A 21,387-nucleotide genomic window follows, 5' to 3' on the forward strand; every position below is an offset into this window, starting at 1 on the left:
AGATAAGTAGCTATTCACACCAAGACATTAACGATGTAAAGCAGAATACAATTCTTCGACGATAGAAGAAAAGTCAAAGGTATTCTTAGGGGAAACAGGTGATGAAGATCTAGCCTATTGCCAAGAAAATATCTATGTTTGTGGACAACTCACTAATTTTACGTTTGACGCAGGGAGAGTGCTGACAGTCGCTAAAGCATATTTCAGCCAATTTGCTGCCAGTTCTGGATTTGAATATGTCAACAGTTTGTCCCATAGTCAAACGGTGAGGCCAAGCATGAGATCCAGACAGTCAAGTCACATTTGCAGAAAAATGCTGACATTCACATACCATTGCTACATTTTCAAACTACAGTGTGGTTTACCGGAGAAATTGACCATTCAGTTACACCCATAAGACTATCAAAATACGTATGACCTATGAAAGTATATATAAGGAGCTGCTCCACTATGAGCAGTAGGCCACATGCTTTAATAGACATCACTGTGCAAGAGACATATTTGAACCACAGCAACAGGTTTGGGTATGGTCCTTGACAGTAAAGATGCGGGCATTCAACTGTCTGCGCTGTTATCAGACTGTTCACACAGCTGTGGGAGTTGTACGAAGTAACAACAGAAAACTCATCCAATTGTGGATCAATCATCAATCTGTTTGTCTGCTCACCTTTCTTGACTATCAACTCCTCGTGTGGAGCTGGAGCTTCCAGATCAGAGGCAGGAATGCATCCTGCAGTTGCACAAAACCATCTGAATGATACCAAAAAGGGCGAAATTCTCAGCGAGGGAACAGAATCAAAGTGACCTGGTTGTATCCATGCCTAAATCAGTGAAGGTAACAATTACAGCACAGTTAATAAAGCACAGAGCACTGCAATTTTTCTCAGTAGGAGCATGAAGTACAAAAGCAACAAAGCTATATTAAATAAAAATAGAAAGTGACGGAAATACTCAGCAATTCTGGAATCATCTGTGGAGAGAGAAACTGAGTTAATCTTTTCAATGAAAAATTATTTCAGAAACTTTGTGTTCAACTTGAAATGTCGATGATCATATCTGAATAATTAGTGACTGAAGCAATACAAAACTGAAGGAGATAATGAGGTAAACATGCTGGGAGTGAAATTAAACTTTGGCACGTTTGCCACTATTCTACATCCAGCCCAATGTTCAGTCACCTTGACTTCAGTGGAACTACTTACTGAGTGGGGTGCAACTGCCATCAGCTGCAGTACATTCATTCTACATACACACTGAAGTCAAATTCTACCTCCGTTTGGATTGTTTTGGGGTTATTTATACAGGAATTTTAGTGTCTTCTTCCTTGTAGTGATGCTGAAGTTGGAGCAGACTTAAGACTGCTAGCTAACCTGACACTTCTGAGAAACTGTTTTTGGGCTGCAGAATATAAACATTGTATTGCCAAGTTTGTGGGTAAAGTGCTACCAGTGAGTCAATGACCAGAATTTGAGATATTCTGTTTTACTAAATATCACAATCTATAAACAAACTATTTTGTAAAATTTTGCACGACATGTGGGGGCAGTACTTCCAGGGTTAAATAAATACATCTGTTGTTAATGATACAATATCCCATTGTGAAAAACCCAGATAAAAACCAGTAATATTTCCCAGTAGCATTTCCTATATTACAGCGTCATAAACTGGAGAATATGGAAGTCCCATTGCAAATTAAAGTTAAAACTATCTCATTTCTTTTCTACAATATATCATAGTTTTAAATGAAAAGCTCAACATGGTGTTTACTCATTAATATCATAATTGCCATGAATCTATTTTATAGCTGTAGAAAATACTGTATGCCTGTGTGAAACCACAGTTAGTGCCATTTTGGATGAGCTAGTCCTCATTTTGACAAGTACCACATGCCAGTCCTGATACAACTGTCTGATCTGATGTAACTATGTGCCTTATCCTGTCATGCTATATTTGTATAGCTGCTTCTACCATATTCAAATGCCAATAAATGTCTTACTACTTTTCAAATTAGTTTTCCACATTATGTTGCAAAATGAATATTTCAGTTACAAAAAGCCATTCATTTGTTCTCCAGTTAGAAATAATGCTCCTGTCAGAAAGGCATGATGGCTTTACAATTTAATTATTATTCAAAATGAACTAATTTCATGAGCATAAAATGTAATTGCTGAAGGAGGAAATCCTATTGTAAAGTAATGATGCAGGAAACACTGCCTCATGTCCCCTGGATAAAAGAGGAATCAATGAGCTATCCTGGTCATCTGCATAGTTTCAATGGGAGATAATATTACTCAGACAATAAAGGAGCCTTCATAATACATTTGACTATTTTATCAGAAAATGTCTAGTATCAATCATCCATGCCACAGTTGTTGAGTCTATAGGATATCATGTAACCATCCAGTGACTAGCTAATTTTTGCCTTTTCTCATTTTACAAACTTATAATCATCTGTATATTTCACTCAGGATCCATTATATTTTTGTTACTTACTACTCAGTGCTCAAAGCTTTTCTCCCTCAGTTTTAACTTCTTCGTTAATCCCCAAAACCTTTGAGAAACATGCACCATGAATGTTCTTCAACCATATCACGAAGAACCAGTAGTATTAAAGAAACAATTGTCTCAGAAATTAAGTCAGAATGGACATTTTAAACAATAAATCACAGATCCTAATTGGGGGCACAAGCGGTGAGGTGGCATTGGCAATAATGGAATGCTGACTGAATTATGAGAGTGGTCCTCCCACTCTAATAGATGCTTGCTTTCAGAAGCCCTCAATTTACCAGTCCCCCCCAACAAACTTGCCCTCCCTTCCCACCAGATCCTACAAGTCTCACTCCCGTCCTCCGCACTCTCACTGGAAGGTGATGACAACTTCAAAGTCTTGAATTGGAGTCAAAGTGGGAAAATGTAGGGGAAACACTGCTCTCACAATTTGTTTCCTCTTTCATTGACAGCATCAAAAATTCCATGTGCCATTGATTGGCAGTTCTTGCTACTTCATTCTGTTCATCCAACCAGTCAAGTATTGGGCAGGGACCATTACCAGTGGCTAATAGACACCCTTTCTCTTCATCTCCCAACGAAATTGAATTTCACCTCCTTAAAGTTTACAATGAGTTTCAAATGAGAATTGAATAATTGACAGTAATTTCGAAAACACAATGGCAACAAAGAACTTTAATATTATTGCAGATGTCTTGGGTCTACTTGTGAGAATGGTGCAGATTTATATTTGCGTTTCAACTTTAGTTGTTTTGTAGGTTTATATCTTACATATTCCTAAGAGTGTTTCAAATAATGCATGTGCTAAAGCAAATTCAGAATACCTTTGAGTCATATTGGTAAAGAAGGGATTTGAAAAAATTAACAATGAAATCAAATCGGGATTAATTTTTACTAGTTTAGATCCTAAACATTTTTGACTAATCCCAACGGAGAACAAAGGTCATGTTGGAAGATACTGAATTTAATGTTGAGTGCTGGAGGCTTTAAAGTGCGTAGGTGAAACATTAGATGTTATTCCTCCAGCTTATATTGAGCTCCATCGGAACACTATAGCAGGTCTCGGATAGAAAAATTAGCATGGGAGCAAATTGGTTTGTTGAAATGGCAAGCAACTGGAGGGCGAGGGTCATTCTTAGAGAGCAGAGGTATTCCACAAAGAAAATACTCTTCAAACTGATTAACTTCAAAGATCACAACAATTTGCACTTAATGTCACCTTTAACCGCATGGAATATCTCATGATTCTTCATGGAGTCAATTACATGCAGAAAACAGAAAAGACAGAAATCTTAATTAAAAAGGTGAAATTTAAAAGGCAACAAGTTTTGTTGTTAATCCTTCAATTAAAATAGAAACATTTCTTCTTTGCTTGCAGGGAAATTTCAGTTTTCTGATTTGTTCCTTAATATTTTTCACTGATCCACGATCTAGGTTCTTTGGAAATGGAGAACTGCATGAATTTTGAAATATGTGCATTCACTATTTATGTGATATTTCCTTTGTTCAATTCGTTGAATTATTCATAATCAGTTCTAGAAATTCAGTCAACCCTGCAGTAAAACCCAAACAAAAATGAACAGTGTCAGAAAGGTTTTGCACCATTTTGAGTACCCCATCTCTGGTTGTTGCCATGCTCATTATTGTTTATAATTAAAGAGTCTTTATTATATTTTTGAGCCTAGTTTTGTACATGTGAACAGCTTTTTACTGATTCCTTGCCTTTTTGTTATTCTGTCAGAGCAAAGAAAAAGAACAAACCTCTAAACCTGAAGATTCACAATAGTGTTGGTAGCTGTGAGAACATCCCTGCTCAGCGTTCCCCTCTCCTCTCCGAACGGTCTTTGCGCTCCTTCTTTGTGGGATACCCATCTTTTCTTCCTTCTACTCCTCCTGTTCACACCGAAACCAATTTCTCATCAAGTAAGTAGTCACATTGGTAAATTGGTTGTTGGATGAACAAAGGTGCAGTAGGGTCAAACTTCCTATTGATATTAGCGTAGACTGATTTTTTTTTATTTAGAAAAAATTTTTAAAGCCATTTTATTTTTAATCCCATTGTCCTTTAATATAATGTTGATCTGTTCAACTGTTTTACTTCAAAAAAGAATTCCTTATGCAGTTTAATTTTTGATTTGATTTTTTATTGTCACAGGTACAGTGAAAAGTTTTGTTTTGCATGCACTATATACAGATCATACTACATACAGTGCGTTAGGGTGATAAACAGAGTGAAGAATACAATGTTATGGCTGCAGAGAAAGTACACAAAGAGCGAGATCAACATTAACTTTGAAATTTGAGAGGTCCATTCAGAAGTTTAATAATAGCAGGGAGAAAGCTGTTCTTGAATCTGTTAATATGTGTGTTTAAGGAGTCATTGTTGGTTCAGGAATGGACCGTTTGGGTGATTTATCAATTTTGGTAATAGTAGTAGCAGGTTATCAGAGGTAAGATATTTGAATCTGCATATTGAATGACTTATTGCAGGCTAAGCACGTCTGGAGAATCATAGCCAAGTAACATTGAGTGTGAGATCTGACGGGGAGATTCATTGAATAAGTTCATAACATGCATAGGATAGAGAACAGAGGTTAGTTTTAAGAATATTGAAGTTTTTTTTGAGTGGTGCAGTGCTTGATTTTATAATGATATTGTCAATAATGGACCAAACTGCAATAAAATTCTCTCATCTTCTCAGGAAAAAGAAGTTCTAGTGTCCTTGGATATACAGTGTTTAAAATGGGAGATGTCAAAATTGGTTAAAGTGCATGTTAGGTGTGAGGCTTTGTTTGGATTCTGGTTTGAATCTGCTTTGGACTCAGACGGATTTTATTTCTAAAGTAGGAACACACTACACACGCGCACACGCACACACGCACACACACACACACAGATTACAGTCTATTTTGTTTAGACAGCACACAATTTATAGACAGGCCGTTAGTGTGGCATTTTATAAATTTCTACTCGGTCAAATATAGATTTACGAATATTTCCGTCCAGAATTCAAATTATGTTTTGATATATTGGAAATCTGTTCCAGCTGTATTTTTATTTGATGTAGTAGGAGTATTGCAAGTCTGAGCATACGAGTCTAAACATTGTGACCTGCTTTGGAGGCAGAATGAGTTTAATGAAGTGTGAGAAGGGTCACATGTTTTTTGATCTTCCTTTCTTCACTGAGACCATGAGCGTTGTTACCTGCCTGATGTTATTTTCAAGATTTTGGACTGCTTGATTAACCTCTGTCCTGCCTAGACAATGCATTAGTGCTGTAATCAGGCTCCGTAATAGAAAATCTCACTATCATCAATCTTGGAGATCTATTTCTATTTGAGAACTGACACAGTGACATTTTAGAAAGACTGCAACTTTAATTTTGTTTATTCACTTTGGATAGGTAGGCCAAACCAGTTTCTATCTTTCATTGATGCAGCAGCAGTGTATCTTTCTAATATTGCCTCCTTAGGGCAGGAACATCAGTAGCGTCATAACAAAATGTGAGGCTGGATGAACACAGCAGGCCAAGCAGCATCCCAGGAGCACAAAAGCTGACGTTTCGGGCCTAGACCCTTCATCAGAGAGGGGGATGCTACACTTGCCCCCACACCTCCTCCCTCACCCCTATCCCAGGCCCAAAGATGACATTCCACATTAAGCAGAGGTTCACCTGCACATCTGCCAATGTGGTATACTGCATCCACTGTACCCGGTGTGGCTACCTCTACATTGGGGAAACCAAGCGGAGGCTTGGAGACCGCTTTGCAGAACACCTCCGCTCGGTTCGCAATAAACAACTGCACCTCCCAGTCGCAAACCATTTCCACTCCCCCTCCCATTCTCTAGATGACATGTCCGTCATGGGCCTCCTGCAGTGCCACAATGATGCCACCCGAAGGTTGCAGGAACAGCAACTCATATTCCGCCTGGGAACCCTGCAGCCTAATGGTATCAATGTGGACTTCACCAGCTTCAAAATCTCCCCTTCCCCAACTGCATCCCTAAACCAGCCCAGCTCATCCCCTCCCCCCACTGTACCACACAACCAGCCCAGCTCTTCCTCTCCACCCACTGCATCCCAAAACCAGTCCAACCTGTCTCCCCCTCCCTAACCGGTTCTTCCTCTCACCCATCCCTTCCTCCCACCCCAAGCCGCACCCCCATCTACCTACTAACCACATCCCACCTCCTTGACCTGTCCGTCTTCCCTGGACTGACCTATCCCCTCCCTACCTGCCCACCTATACTCTCTCCACCTATCTTCTTTACTCTCCATCTTCGGTCCGCCTCCCCCTCTCTCCCTATTTATTCCAGAACCCTCACCCCATCCCCCTCTCTGATGAAGGGTCTAGGCCCGAAACGTCAGCTTTTGTGCTCCTGAGATGCTGCTTGGCCTGCTGTGTTCATCCAGCCTCACATTTTGTTGTCTTGGAATTCTCCAGCATCTGCAGTTCTCATTATCTCTCAGTAGCATCATGATTGTTACAAGCAACTGCTTTAAATACACACATAACACTACTCACAAATTTGTAATTGACAACATGCACATGATCAAGTTCACTTCACTTAGATTGCTTAAATTCATTAAAAAGATTTTCACCCCAACAGTTTGTGGTAAAAGGACAAGATGTAAACCCACTGGACCACCCAATTTTATAACAGCAACTTATTTGCCGAAAAATCAATTAGCTAGATATACAAAATGATTTTATTCTTAAGCAATAACATCTTTGAATCTTTCAAGTCAAGTTGTTGGCAAAGATGCAAAGATTTCTTTTGGACATCTGAATTTAAATAATATAACCCTCATATCTGTGCAGCCAGCCTAGAACTTTAGTATTTCCCATTTTAAATGTTTACTCACTGTTGAATCAAGCAACATGTTTATCTATTTCCAAGGTGTTAGTAAAACCACCGTTCTGACGAAATAGATGTAGATATTTATACAGGAAGTCATACCCAAGAAAAAGTGAGGTAGGATTGTTGTTCCGATTATTTCTAAGTATTAGCATGCTATAGTGAACATGCTTTCTTTGCTAATGTTTCACGTCGTTCCTGTGTTTCAGCAAGCAATGTGCTGAAATTAATCTACAAATGGTAACCTGAAATAACCATGTGAGGGGACTACAAAAAGTTTGGCAGATTAAACCGTAATTGTTCCAGATGCAATATGACATATTGTAGACTGAAAGCTAGACCAATATGTTCTAATTTATGTGTTAATACTTATCCTGCCACCATGATTCATCCTATGGTGCTGGCTCTGAATGCAGAAGCTGCTTGACAGGTAGAGGTCTGAGCAATTAATCTCTTACCAGATGAAGGGTGTTTATGCAGGGGATGAACTGCTGGGCATGATGATATGTACACTGTAGAAAATGTTACATACATAATAAATAAAACCAGCAATCATTTGTAACAGGACTTGTATTTTCAGTGTTTTAATCCTCTTTAATTTTCGCTACTTTTGGTGTTCTCTACACAAGGATTTATAAATCTCATTGAAATAACACTCTTAATAATGGAGGAACAGCACTTAAAACATTCATCTGAAATTTCTCTCTCACGCATTATGTGTTCACCCTCTTTAAAAACAGCAGAATTTCAGCTAAGACCTTGAAGCATTCGGAAATTATAATCCAAGGTATTAACTATACTGAAGACTCTCAATAAAATGATTCAGAGTGATTTGTGCATTTTCTTTCTACTTTCTGTTTCTAAAATGCATGTGGCATTATCAGGTAAAGGATAACAGTGGTTGAGCTGTACCTATCCCTGAACTACAAGGTTTGTGTTCAAGTTCCACCTGCTCTGAAGGTATGTAATGATCTCTAAACAGGTTATTTAGAAAATAGTGGAGAATGGTTGAAGCCACACCTGGTAAATAGTTCCATTTGAACCCAGTAACGCTAGAATTCATATCAATCATGGAGACAAGATAATCGATAATTGTGTGAGAGTCAGCTGACAACCAGATTTCCAGTATGAAACAAGATAAAACAATTTAGCCCATTGTGCCCAAAGGTAGTGGTGAAGACTACTCTGATAACAATGATTGTGAAGTAATGTTGCGTGACAGGAAGCATTGGCAAGACAATGAATTTGTCACATAATTGCAAAGCATACCTCTCCAGATGGATATATGATCGCCAGACAATGATGAGTTATCATACACTTTGAGAAACACATTTTGCAGTGAAAACACAGACTTAATGTTTAAAGGTTTGTCAGAAATTAGGGAGATAACTCTTGATTAACATACAGAAGTCCAGACACGTATTTAACTTTATGTATTACAACAACAGCAAGTTGTGTTTACATAATACCTTTAAAATTATAAAACATTCCATGCAGTGATAATTATACAAAAGTTAACACCAAGCCACTGAAGGAAACATTAAGATGAGTTGGTCATATAGGATGGGTTTTAAGAAATATCTTAAAGTAGGAGTGAGAGTTTGAGAAGCAGAGAGTTTGCTCAACATCATTTAATGGTACAGTTGCTAGATCATCATCATGAATATTTGGTTTGGGACTAGGTGTGACTACCCCACTTAGTACTGAGCTGCAGTCTGCTTGCACAACTGCAGAAAGGAGTGATAGCTTTTTTTGCACTACATATTTATTACCTTATAACATGCAGATCATTTTTGAAGAGTTTTTTTTCAATAGATATATGTTTATTGACACAAGATTAAGTGGGGAAAAGTTGATAATATTTTTTGTCATTAATGGCTGCCGTTTCTTGACACTGTTTTGAAGTTGTAAGCTCTGTATTATTTTTCGCGATAGATATTCAAAACCTTCTTATTTATTGTGTCAGTTTCTAAGGAGCATTTCAAACACTTGCCAGACTTATCAATGGCGCACTGGTTCATTAGTGGATACTGGGAAAATGGGTATGAAGAGTGCATGGGGGCATGAAAAAGACATTGAGGTCACTGACAAAATGCAGGCAAAGAGGGAGATATGAGGTTACATGATAGGCATGGAAGATATGGGGACATGGTGCAGATGGAATTAGCTTGACATGGCATCATGGTCTGCACAGACATGGGCCAAAAGGCCTGTTTTTGTGCTGTTTTCTTCAATGTTCTATGGTGGAGGCATGAGAGACATGACAGGGCATGGATGGGACATGGGGGTGTTTGGGTGGGGTGAGTGGTGAGGACTTGAAGGCCTGACAGTCATGAATAAAACTTGGTCATATTCCAGTAAACAGAGGTGGGTCTTCTAGATCTCTTCCACACTTGGCAAGCAACTGGCTCAATTGCCAAATGGCCAGACTCTTGAGGCACTGAGCTGACTCGAGTCTCCTCTGTCTGCCCAACATGAAACTAAGACAAACAGGGGACACCCATGAAGTAGAAGTGTAGTTGGGGCCAGAAACTTTCCTAACTCCTAATCCCCATCTTCTTGACCCAATCTGACCCAATCATTTTCATTACAGAGGCAAAACTCATTTTTCTAAACAAACGTCCACGCAGGCACTGCATTTTTAAAACCCTGGAGAAGCCACCTGTCTAGGAGCAATAAGCCTCTAATTCACTTTGAATGGTTTCATAGTAGACTTTACAGCCTTAAAAAGATGGGTCAGGCCCTTTTGTGGTACAGTGGTATTGTCCCTACCCCATTAACTAGGAGGCCCAAGTTCAAGTCCCATCTGGCCCAGAGGTGTATAATAATGCTTCTGAACAGGTTGATTTGAAAAAAAGGTTAAATTTACAAAAAAATTAAAGAGACAGTCGCTTTGCCTACAGCTCTACTTTCGTAGCAAAAGTGGTATATCAAATAGGTCCAATTTTCTGACGCGCATTTACCAAAGGCATTGCAGTTTCACTATTTGTTTCAAGAGACAAAGCTGTGTAGATAGCCGTGAAGGAATAATCTGCACTTACCTGGATGAATGCAGCTCCAACAACACTCTAGAAACTCAACACCATCCAGGCCAAAGCAGCTCATATAATTGGCCCCCCATTCAAACCATTAAACATTCACTTCCGCCATCACCAATGCACCATGGTAGCAGTGCATACCATGTACAAAGTTGACTACAGCAGGTCTCCAAGGTTCTGCTGACTGCACTGTGTAAACCCATGACTTTACAACAACCTAGAAGGGCAAGGACAGCAAGAGCATGGGGACATCACCATCTGCATGTTCCTCCCTAAACCACACACTTACTGGAATTAGGTTACCATATCTTCACTGTGGTGTGCGTGTGCGTGTGTGTGTGCGCGTGCGCGTGTGCACAAAACCATACCACAACCTTCTTCAGAGCATTTAAAGGTAGGCAATAAACGTTGACATAGCCAGTGATGCCCACATCACATGAAATAAATTTTTAAAAGTGCATAAGACATACTGCTTGTCTCACACTTTAAATGTGCCTTTTTCTGTTTCTGTTTTAACTTCCCTGTAAAATTACATAAACTAGCCAATCGAATAAATGTTTGTCTGTCTTTTTCTATCCTGTTTGTAAAATGCTAATGAAGATGAATTTAAACAGCAGCTAAGACCAGCAGGAAGAAAATGCCTTATCGAATTAACAGCCAGTGATAACATCATCTAACTGCTGGACTCCCAGCAGTCATGATTCCATTTAAGCCATCATTTACCCTATGTAGTGTTCTTGCATGTTGTACCACTTCAGGCCTAATGTTATATAATTCCGATCAAATCTTTAGCTATCTTTTAAATTTGAAGCCCCAGTGTGTTTTTTCCCCCCAACTGCTTATCCCTTAAATCACTGAATGCATGATTTCACACCGATGCACAAATTTACCTTCTCACAATCCAATTAGAACAATTTGCATTTGAAGTAGAAATGAAAGGTAAAACCGGACTAGCAGAGAAATTAATGTTTTGGTGGATATTTCCAGCAGAACTGCAAGCATCTCTCATTCATACTGACTAACCTGCAGTGCTTTTTAATGTATTTTCTGTTTTCCATTTTACATGAGACGTATCAGCAAGGCATTTGAAATATTTGTCAAATGTGTCTGTCTAGGAAACGGTGCAAGCAGCAACAGCTGGCTCTGTGAGAAGAATATTCATAATTCTCTAAATATTCACTTTGGGTGCTGTCATGGTGAGAAGTGACACTGAATCAAACTAGCTTTCTTGAGCAGATATTTCATAAAATTCCCCTCAGCACTTGGTGAACAATGTGTATTCATCCAAAAGTAGCTAGAACTGGGGAAGCTGCTTCAAGAGGCTGAACTGTTTACAGACTAAAACCTTGTTTGGTTTGGAGAAATGGAACTAATTTGGAGAACTTTTCTGGGAGTTGAGCTGTATCCATTTCACATTTTTCAATTATAAATGTTTTACCTCTTTTATTATTGGTAGCTTCCGTGTTTAAGTTTTTGTTGGTAGGTTATCATGCCTACAGACAATCTGTCTACTTGAATCTTTTCATTGATGTTTCTCTGGATGGCGGTTTATAGTGTCATAGAGTTACATAGCAGGGGAACAGATGTTATGGTCTAATGTGTCCATACCAACCATGTTCCCAAACTGACCTAGACCTGCCTGCAGTTGGCCCATATCCCTCTAAACCTATCCTCTTCATGAACTTACCCAAATGCCTTTGAAATGTTGCAACTGTACCTGAACCAACACTTTCTCTGGCAGTTCATTCCACATGAATCACTTTTTGTGTAAAAAAAGAGTTGCCCCTTGTGTCCTTTTAAATCTTTCTTCTCTCACCTTAAAATTATGTGCCCTAGCTTTGAACTCCCCCACTTTAGGGGAAAGACCCTATGATTCAACTTATCTAAGTCCCTCATGATTTTATAAATCTTAATCACCCCTCGGCTTCCTTCCCTCCAGTGAAACAAGTTCCAGCCTTTCCCGTCTGTTTTTATATTTGAAACCCTCCATTCCTGGCAGCATCCTGGGTAAATCCTAGTTTACAACTTCATACAACGCGGCGACCAGAACTACGAAAGGTACGCCAGAGGGGGCCTCACCGACATCCTGTACAAGCTCAACATGACGTCCGAAATCCTATACTCAGAGGTCTGAGCAATGAAGGCAGGCATTCTAAATGTTTTCTTAACCACCCTGTCTACCTGTGATGCAGATTTCAAACAATTATGTACCTGAACTCTTAGGTCTCTTTGTTCTACCACACTATCCGTGGCCCTACTATAAATTGTGTAAGTTTAGTCCAAATGAAGATTGGTGAAAAGATATGTGAAGCTGCATAGGAGTGCGCCTGTAAATGAACAGTTAGCAGCTTGAAGTCCTGGATAGTTTTGAAAGTAGATTGAATCACCGGTCTGTCACAATTAGATTCACTCATTATCGCAACTTGTTTCCTCTGTGTTCCATTTTGATCCCTTAATGCAAAACAGATGCAGCTTTATCCCATGATTTACAAAATCTCAGCTTCATAAGGAACTCTTATGCTTTTTGTGTTTGGTCAGATTTTCTACGGGACAGATTTATCCACTATGATTAAATAGAAACATAGAAACTTATTGATTAGAATACTTTCTTATTACAGATTGAATCTGAGTCTAAGTAGACGATGTGAGATCAGTGTAAATTCAAGCCTGTATGTTTACAGTAATATTGTTTAGATGGCCAGTAGACTCTGCTTTTAAAATCTCACACTTATTCCTACCAACTGGGTGATTTAAACATAAACAATGATGATTGAATCATAAAATGATTTTGGTTTGGAACAAAGGATCCACTTTGGAGATTGCAACTCAGTGTGTAACTCGCAGCAATTGGAGACAATGTATCTGTGAATCACTTCTGAGTTGGAGGGGTAAAACAAAATCACTTCAAACTCATTTAGTTCTTGCAGCAGAAGCCTGCAACGTGTCTGGCAGCACGATTAGCAGCCTTGACAAACAGCTGGGAGCATACCTCTGCTGATTCTTACCTCTGATAGACCTAAGTAAGGTTTCATAATGTCACGAACTCAGGAATAAATCAATAGCAAGCTTCAGAAACACGGATCTAAATCAACTGTTGTTTGTCTGCACATTATTGGACAGAAGGGTCTGAAATCTCCTCAGTAATACAGTGCACGTAAGTGTGACTCTGAAGCAATTTTAATTTAAAGAAGCACTCATTCCTGAATGACGTCAGAGCATATGAACAAATGCCAAAAGGCTGTGTACTTATACCTGTGCTGCAAAGGAATTCCGTTTCTTCACTTTTGTTCTTGTGAAAAACATTACTCTTTTTGTTTTTATCTCTTAGTAATTGACTATTTTTGCATTGTTTTGGTCTTATTGGACAAATAAAATTCAAAAATATTGGTGCCTTCCTGATGGCTATTTATATCTACACTGACTTCTTGGGGCTGTTTGCAAAGTTAAAGCTGTGATCTTACAGTTATGAATATTCTGATTAGCATATCTTTAATTAGATTCCCTACAGTGTGGAAACAGGCCCTTTGGCCCAACAAGTCCACACTGCCCTTTGGAGCATCCTGCCCAGACCCATCCCCCATAACCCACACACCTCTGAACACTCTGGGCAATTTACCCTGGCTGATCCACCTAGCCTGCACATCTTTGGACTGTGGGAGGAAACCGGAGCAACTGGAGGAAACCCACGCAGACGCAGGGAGAATGTGCAAACTCCACACAGACAGTTGCCCGAGGCTGGAATTGAACCCGGGTCCTGGTGCTGTGAGGCTGCAGTGCTAACCACTGAGCCACTGTGCTGCCCCTTAATGTTTGGTTGTGGAGAAAGAGAAAGCTCCACAGAAGCCTGAAATGCTGGAGAGATTGCACTTTGGATGTTCCAACCAAACCTATTCTGATGCTGATGCTCAAGAAGGGAGCTCACCACGTATTTTTTTCAGGGCAGTTAGGAATGGGCAATAAATGCTGGCCTAGTGAAAGAAACACACTTCTTTTGAACAAATTAAACATGTTCAAGGCCAGGGTAGATAAAGTATGCAGCTGGAGAAGCACAAGTGGTCAGACAGCATCAGAGGAGAGGAAAGCCAAGATTTTGGGTCTGGACACTTCATCACGATTGGGCTGGGGGGAGGGAGCTCAGGAACAAATAGAGGGAGGGGGTGCAGCTGGGGAAAAGGTAGGTGGGTTGGTGATAGGTGGATGCAGGTCGAGGTTTGTAGAGATTGGTCAGTGGGAAGGGTGGAGCAGAAAGATGAGAAGGAAGATGGACAGGTTGTGTCAGGTCAAGGAGGTGGAGGCGAGAGGGAGTGCTTGGCATGGGATGAGGCTGGAGGTGAGGAAATTTTGAAGCTGGTGAACTCTATGTTGAGGCCATTGGGGTGTAAGTTTCTGAGGTGGAATATGAGGTGTTGTTCCTCCGGTTTACATTTGGCCTCATTGTGTCAGTGGAGGAGGCCCAGGATGGACATGTCACCAAAGGAGTGGGAGGAGGAGTTGAAATGGCTGGCAACTGCAGGGTGGTGCTAATTGGAACTTACAGAGCACAGATGCTCCGTGATTTGGTCACCTGGTCTGCGCTTGGTCTTTCCAATGTAGAGGAGACCACTTCGGGAGCAATGGATGCAATAGACCAGGTTAGAAGACATATAGGTGAATCTCTGCCAGATCTGGAATGATTGTTTGGGGCCTTGGATGGAGGTGAGAGGGGAGGTGTAGGGGCCGGTGTAGGCACCTCCTGCACATAGTCAGATGCCTGAAGAGAGAGAGTAAATCTATTAACACAAAGCAACGTCCTGGACCCATCAGTACTGTCAGTAACATTCAACCTGGCAAATCATATAGTAATACATTCTTGATTTCCTTAAATGATGGCATAGAAATCAGGCTGTTGGGCATAGCATTACAATGCTGAAGAACATATACAGGCAAGCCCTTTGAGGAACGATGCCTTCAACTACTGTTTCCCTTCACTGCCACTCAGTACCTCACCAAATGCATCCTCCTATAATTTGGGAATAGCCTCCAGTCTCGAGTTCCATCACTACTAGCTTCCTCCACTCCCGCATCCTCTTTAAGGAGATATGTGCTGCTCACTTTGGATGACTCAGTGGACCGTTAGGTTGAGCCTAAAATTTTAAGTCAGCCATTTCTTCCTCTTGCATTTCATGAGAAAGGAAAGAAGGCACTGCTTGTAGTCAGAAACATTGAAATACCCTTACAATGTGTAAACATTGTTCTAAGTTGTTTGCTGTTAGCCTGTATGACTGAAGTTTTTTATGATAGAATGTAAGTGAGGAAATAAGCAAGACCGTAGCTTGGGTTGGCCTCCAGTTTCACCTTATCTCACTGTCTTTATGCCATTTTTCATAAAGTGTGAACGAGTTACATGTTAGTGTCCCTACCTGTTTGTATGCACTATCCTTATGTGAGATTCTTCCCTCTAAATTTGTGAAAGTGAAGACAAGCCATACTAAAGCAACTGGGACACCAATCTCATGTTAATAAGTGCACTTACAGATGTGACAAACTTCATTCTGACATCATATTTCTTGTCTGATGCTTGATTCATTCATTAGTCAGTGGGATATTATTAGAGGACAAATTTAAGATAAAGAATAAGAGTTTGTGTCCATTTAAGCAACAATTGATTATGTTCCCTGCATTCTCCTTCTCATGGTAGTCTGAAAAATGTATAATGAGCAATAAAAAAGCTTGGCAAACAATCTATTAAATATTATCAAATATTGTGATACCTGCAGTGACGCGTTTGCACTGGCCAAAATAATTCTTCTGCATTTGCCTCTAGGTTTAGAATACAGGTGAGTAGTTCACCACCAGCTTCACCATTGCTCAGGCATTACTCTGCATACAGTTAGAAAGTGGACCCAGCTTTTATTCTGAAAGCTTCTGCAGCAAGATTCTCAAGTTTTGTGGCTGAAATGGGACTTTCTTCAGTTACCTTGTAGCCTAAAAAGATGAATGCCTTGAATTTTCTGTGACACAGAAAATCCTGCATCCGTGTTTAGCCCATTTTTATGTGACATGTGCTATATGGTGGGAGGATAATATAGCAGCAAGTATAGGTATGAACTGATTGCACATTACTGCAGATCAGACTCTTGGAGCAGGTGAGAACAATTTCAAGTACAGTACTGGCAGCATATTCTCTCAAGGAATTGTGGCATTTTATTCAAAGCAGGATTACATTGTGTGATGATATCATGGCTTTAAGAGGTGTTGTTGTCTTTTTTTTACAAAGAAAGGTTGAGACAGCGGTCATGAGCAGTCTGCTCCAAAGCCAATAAAGTAAACAGCTTGTGAGGCCTTTTTCTAATTTATTTGGAACAATAGAAACAGCGTGAATGGGTTGAGTCAAGCTCCCAAAGAACCAGGATTTTCTTTTAGATTTTACATTCAGCAGCATTTGCAGGGATCTTGAAGATGGATATGGAAGTCTTGTTCCCTTCTCTGTCACAGCTAAAAGTTGAGGTTCTCTTCCGACTGGTAGAATTTCACGTGAAACAATCTATTTTACTGAATTTGTCTTTGCCAAATGTGTATTTATGGGAAGTTACTGCGAGCAGTTAAATTGTAGCAGTTTATATGCTAAGTATGTTTTGGAACAAAAACTACTTATGAGACCTGGGGTGGCAATGTGTAAACTAGCCCATGAGAAATGATTGGATGGGCAGCAGCAGCTGTTGGCTTTATGCAGCTGGGAAACTGGTGTCTCAGCATCTCAGTATCAAAGGGTAGCCGTTGGTATTAGCTCTCTGAGGGTGTTGGGGTCTAGGCCCGAAACGCCAGCTTTTGTGCTCCTAAGATGCTGCTTGGCCTGCTGTTATCTTGGATTCTCCAGCATTTGCAGTTCCCATTATCTCTGAATGTTGTGGCTTTATTCTGTTAATAAACACCTGGGATTTCAAATCTCATTTACTTGAAATAGTAATGGACCCTTAACTGAACAATTTTGTTTCTACTCATTTGTGGCATGTAGGCATTGCTGGCTGGCCAGCATTTCTTGCCCGTTTCTAGTTACCCTTAAGAAGGTAATGGCTGGAAAAGTTGTTGCTTTTTTGTGGAGGGCCTGTTTCCTTCACTTAACAGAGATTTGATCCCTTTACTCTTCCCTGTCTGTTCCTCTGTACATTTCATAGCCAAGAGGGAAAATAAGTCAGTTACTACCATGTCTTTGCAAATACTACTGTGAAACCATCCATCAAGAGATACTTAAGTGGCCTTGCAACTTGCCTGCAGATTATGGTCTCATTCTCCACAAGCAGATCCAATCCTCATTCAGCTGCAGCACTCAGATCAGGAACTCTGTGTGGAGTCTTCCAGGGAAAAAAATACATGTCCTGCAATACATGTCCAAATCCAATGCATTATAGAACTCAGAGATAATGGGAACTGCAGATGCTGGAGAATCCGAGACAACAAAGTGCGGAGCTGGATGAACACAGCTGGCCAAGCAGCATCTTAGGAGAACTCTGTCGTTTGATGAACAGTGTATGTCAAAGCTGCTTTAAAGCAATTCTTTCTATAAATATGGACAATTTTTATCTGTAAAATTACCTCCGTGTTTTTTGTGCAGCACATGTACATCAGTGAAATGAATGTCAGTTTATTAACTTCAGCATTTCTAATTATTTCAATTCAAAAATAGCCTCAAGTATGTAGGCAGACCCTTTGGCACAGCCACATGTTTAATAGAGTGCTCCGTCACTGTCATAACAATTGTTTAAAACTATAGAACCAGACCTTGCTCTCAGGTGATTCTTGGGCTAGCCTGCAGACAATCAGTCCACTTCAATTTGAATTATTTGAAGATTCACTGAAAGGTCATCATGCTTTATTTAATTTGTTGCAACAAGCAAGTATTATTCCAAAGGGTAGGCGATGGCCTACTGGTATTATCGCTAGACTATTAATAAAGAAACCCAGCTGATGACCTAGAGTCCTGGGTTCAAATTCCACCATGGCAGAATTAAGAATCTACTGATGAGCATGAATCCATTGTCGACTGTCGGGAAAAACACATGTGGTTCACTAAGGTTCTTCAGGGGAGGAAATGAGCCACCCTCACCTGGTCTGGCCTATATGTGACTCCAGACCCACAGCAATGTGGTTGACTCTCAACTGCCCTCTGAAATGGCCTAGCAAGCCACTTAGTTGTACAAATCACTACAAAGCCTCAAAAAAATGAAACTGGACGGATCACCTGGCATTGACCGAGGCACCGGAAAAGATAGCGACAGAAACAACCCTGTTGACCCTGCGAAGTCCTCACAGAATCATACCTTACAGACAACGTCCCAGATACCACCATCACCATCTCTAGCTATGTCCTGTCCCATCGGCCGGACAGACCCAACAGAGGTGGGGGAACAGTAGTAAACAGTCGGGAGGGTATTGCTCTGGGAGTCCTCAGCATTGACTCCAGACGCCATGAAGTCTCATGGCTTCAGGTTAAACATAGGCAAGGAAACCTCCTGCTGATTACCACGTACCAACCTCCCTGAGCTGATGAATCAGTACTCCTCAGTGGAGACACTGGATACTGCAAAGGCTATGTGCCCTGATAACATTCCAGCAATAGCACTGAAGACTTGTGCTCCAGAACTTAGCGCACCCCTAGCCAAGCTGTTCCAGTACAGTTACAACACTGGTATCTACCGCATAATATGAAAAATTGCCCAAGTATGTCCTGTACACAAAAAGCAGACTCAGTTCCTTATCTCATTGCAGCCTTGGTTCAAACATGGACAAAAGAGCTGAATTTCAGAGGTGAGGTGAGAGTGACAGCCCTCGATACCAAGGCTACATTTGACCGAGTGTGGCATCAAGAAGCCCTGGCAAAACTGGAATCAGTAGGTGTCAGGGGCAACCCTTCCGGTGGATAGAGTCATACCTGACACAAAGGAAGATGGTTGTGGTTGTTGGAGGTCAATCATCTCAGCAGCAGTTCCTCAGGATAGTGTTCTCAGCCCGACCATCTTCAGCTACTTCATCAATGACCTTCCCTCCATCATAAGGTCAGAAGTGGGGATGTTTGCCGATGATGCATAATGTTCAGCACCATTCGTGTCACCTCAGATACAGAAGTAGTCCGTGTTCATGTGCAACAAGATCTGGACAATACCCAGGCTTGGCCTGACAAGTGGCAAGTGACATTTGCACCACACAAATGCCAGGCTATGACCATCACTGATAGGAGACAATCTAACCACCATCCCTTGACATTCGATGGTGTTACCATCACTGAATTCCCCACAATCAACATCCTGCGGGTTACAATTGACCCAAAACTCAACTGGACTCACCACATTAACACAGTGGCTACAAGAGCAGGCCAGAAGCTAGGAAGACAGTGGTGAGTAACTCACTTTCTGACTCCTTAAAGCCTGTCCACCATCTACAAGGCACAAGTCAATGATGGAATACTGTCCACTTGCCTGGATGAATGCAGCCCCAACAACACTCAAGAAGCTTGACACCATTCAGGACAAAGCAGCCATCTGATTGGCACCGTATCCACAAGTCTCCACTCCCTCCACCACTGACGCTCAGTCACAACAGTGTGTACTTTCTACAAGATGCACCACAGAAATTCACCAAAGATCCTCAGACAGCACCTTCAAAACCCATGACCACTTCCATGTAGAAGGACAAGGGCATCAGATATATGGGAAGACCACCACCTCTAAGTTCCCCTCCAAGTCACTCACCAACCTGACTTGGAAATACATTGCCGTTCCTTCACTGTCACTGGGTAAAAATTCTGGAATTCCCTCCCTAACAGCATTGTGAGTCAACCCACAGCATGTGGACTGCAGCGGTTCAAGAAGGCAGCTCACCAGCACCTTCTCAAGGGCAACTAGGGATGGGCAAGAAATGCTGGCCAGCCAGCGACAGCCATATCCCACACCTTGCAAATGAAAAGAAAAAAAAATTTAAATACAATAATTTGGGAACGCAGGAGCAAATTAAATGTAGCTGAATTTCCTCTGTTGGCAATGACCTGACACACTGTGTGAATTTTCAGAAACTATATTTCTCTGATCTTTGGACTGTTGTTCTCGTGCAGTCATGCTGCTGTGTTGAAGCTTCCATCCTTTGAATGAGACATCAAATTGAGATTCTATTTAGATAGTTAGGTGATTAGTTCTGCCAGAGGTACATGAACAAAGATGAATAATGAGTTCCCCTGGTATCTTGGTCAATATTCCTCACTGTTACAGCACCATCAAAACGTACATTTGTTGTCGATTCATCTCATTTCAGATACAGCTTATCTCAACTACAATTGCATACACAATAATTGATGGAATTCAGGGCAATCTATTTTATCTGAAATCCTTCCACATTGTTCTGAAACATTATAATGCTATCTAAATTTAGGTTGTCTTTATTTCATATGTTGATGTGACATATGATCCTGTAGGTGGATGAGGTAGGCTTCCAGAAGCTTGACTATAGTGTGAGAGCACTACAGTGACAATTTCAAGGGCAAAAATCCTAACATCCCATCATCCACCAAATTGAAGGGTATTGGAAGCTGGAGAAGACAGCAGATTTTCATTCGTGGAATTTTAAGTTTGAAATGCTCAAGTATCAAAGAAAAATATGTAGACTGTAATTGAAGGTCAATTTTATCTTGTTAATATGGTTAGCATTCCACAGGAAGTGAAAAGGCTTGAGTATTTTTTTAAATGTAATGGAAGATGTTGAGGAATGGGTGAAAGACAGACTGATATGGATGTAAGAACAACAGTATACTACATTGGAATAGTATTTGTTTGCACTTCAGCTCCACTAAATTGGCTGTGAAAAGTATTATTGCAAGCTCATTCGACAGTCCCACAGTCAGATTAATTATGAACGAATGGACTTCCTCGTGAGTTAATATAACCAAATTTTAAAAATTGCATTCTCTCAAGTGTGGAACATTAGGAAAAAAAGAATTAGCATCATTAAGGGTTAT

General features: G+C 40.5%; 1 protein-coding gene across 1 annotated transcript in view; it reads left to right on the forward strand.

Annotated features, from left to right (window-relative positions):
* The window catches only part of ksr2 (kinase suppressor of ras 2), a 304,655-nt gene that overhangs the window by 130,316 nt on the left and 152,952 nt on the right, over window positions 1-21,387 (forward strand). The window contains exon 5 of the mRNA XM_048555715.2: window positions 4,250-4,431. Coding sequence (XP_048411672.1) covers window positions 4,250-4,431 — 182 coding nt within the window. The remainder of the gene's footprint in view (window positions 1-4,249; window positions 4,432-21,387) is intronic.

The sequence above is a fragment of the Stegostoma tigrinum genome, chromosome 26 (genome assembly GCF_030684315.1).
Source record: "Stegostoma tigrinum isolate sSteTig4 chromosome 26, sSteTig4.hap1, whole genome shotgun sequence".
NCBI lineage: Eukaryota > Metazoa > Chordata > Chondrichthyes > Orectolobiformes > Stegostomatidae > Stegostoma > Stegostoma tigrinum.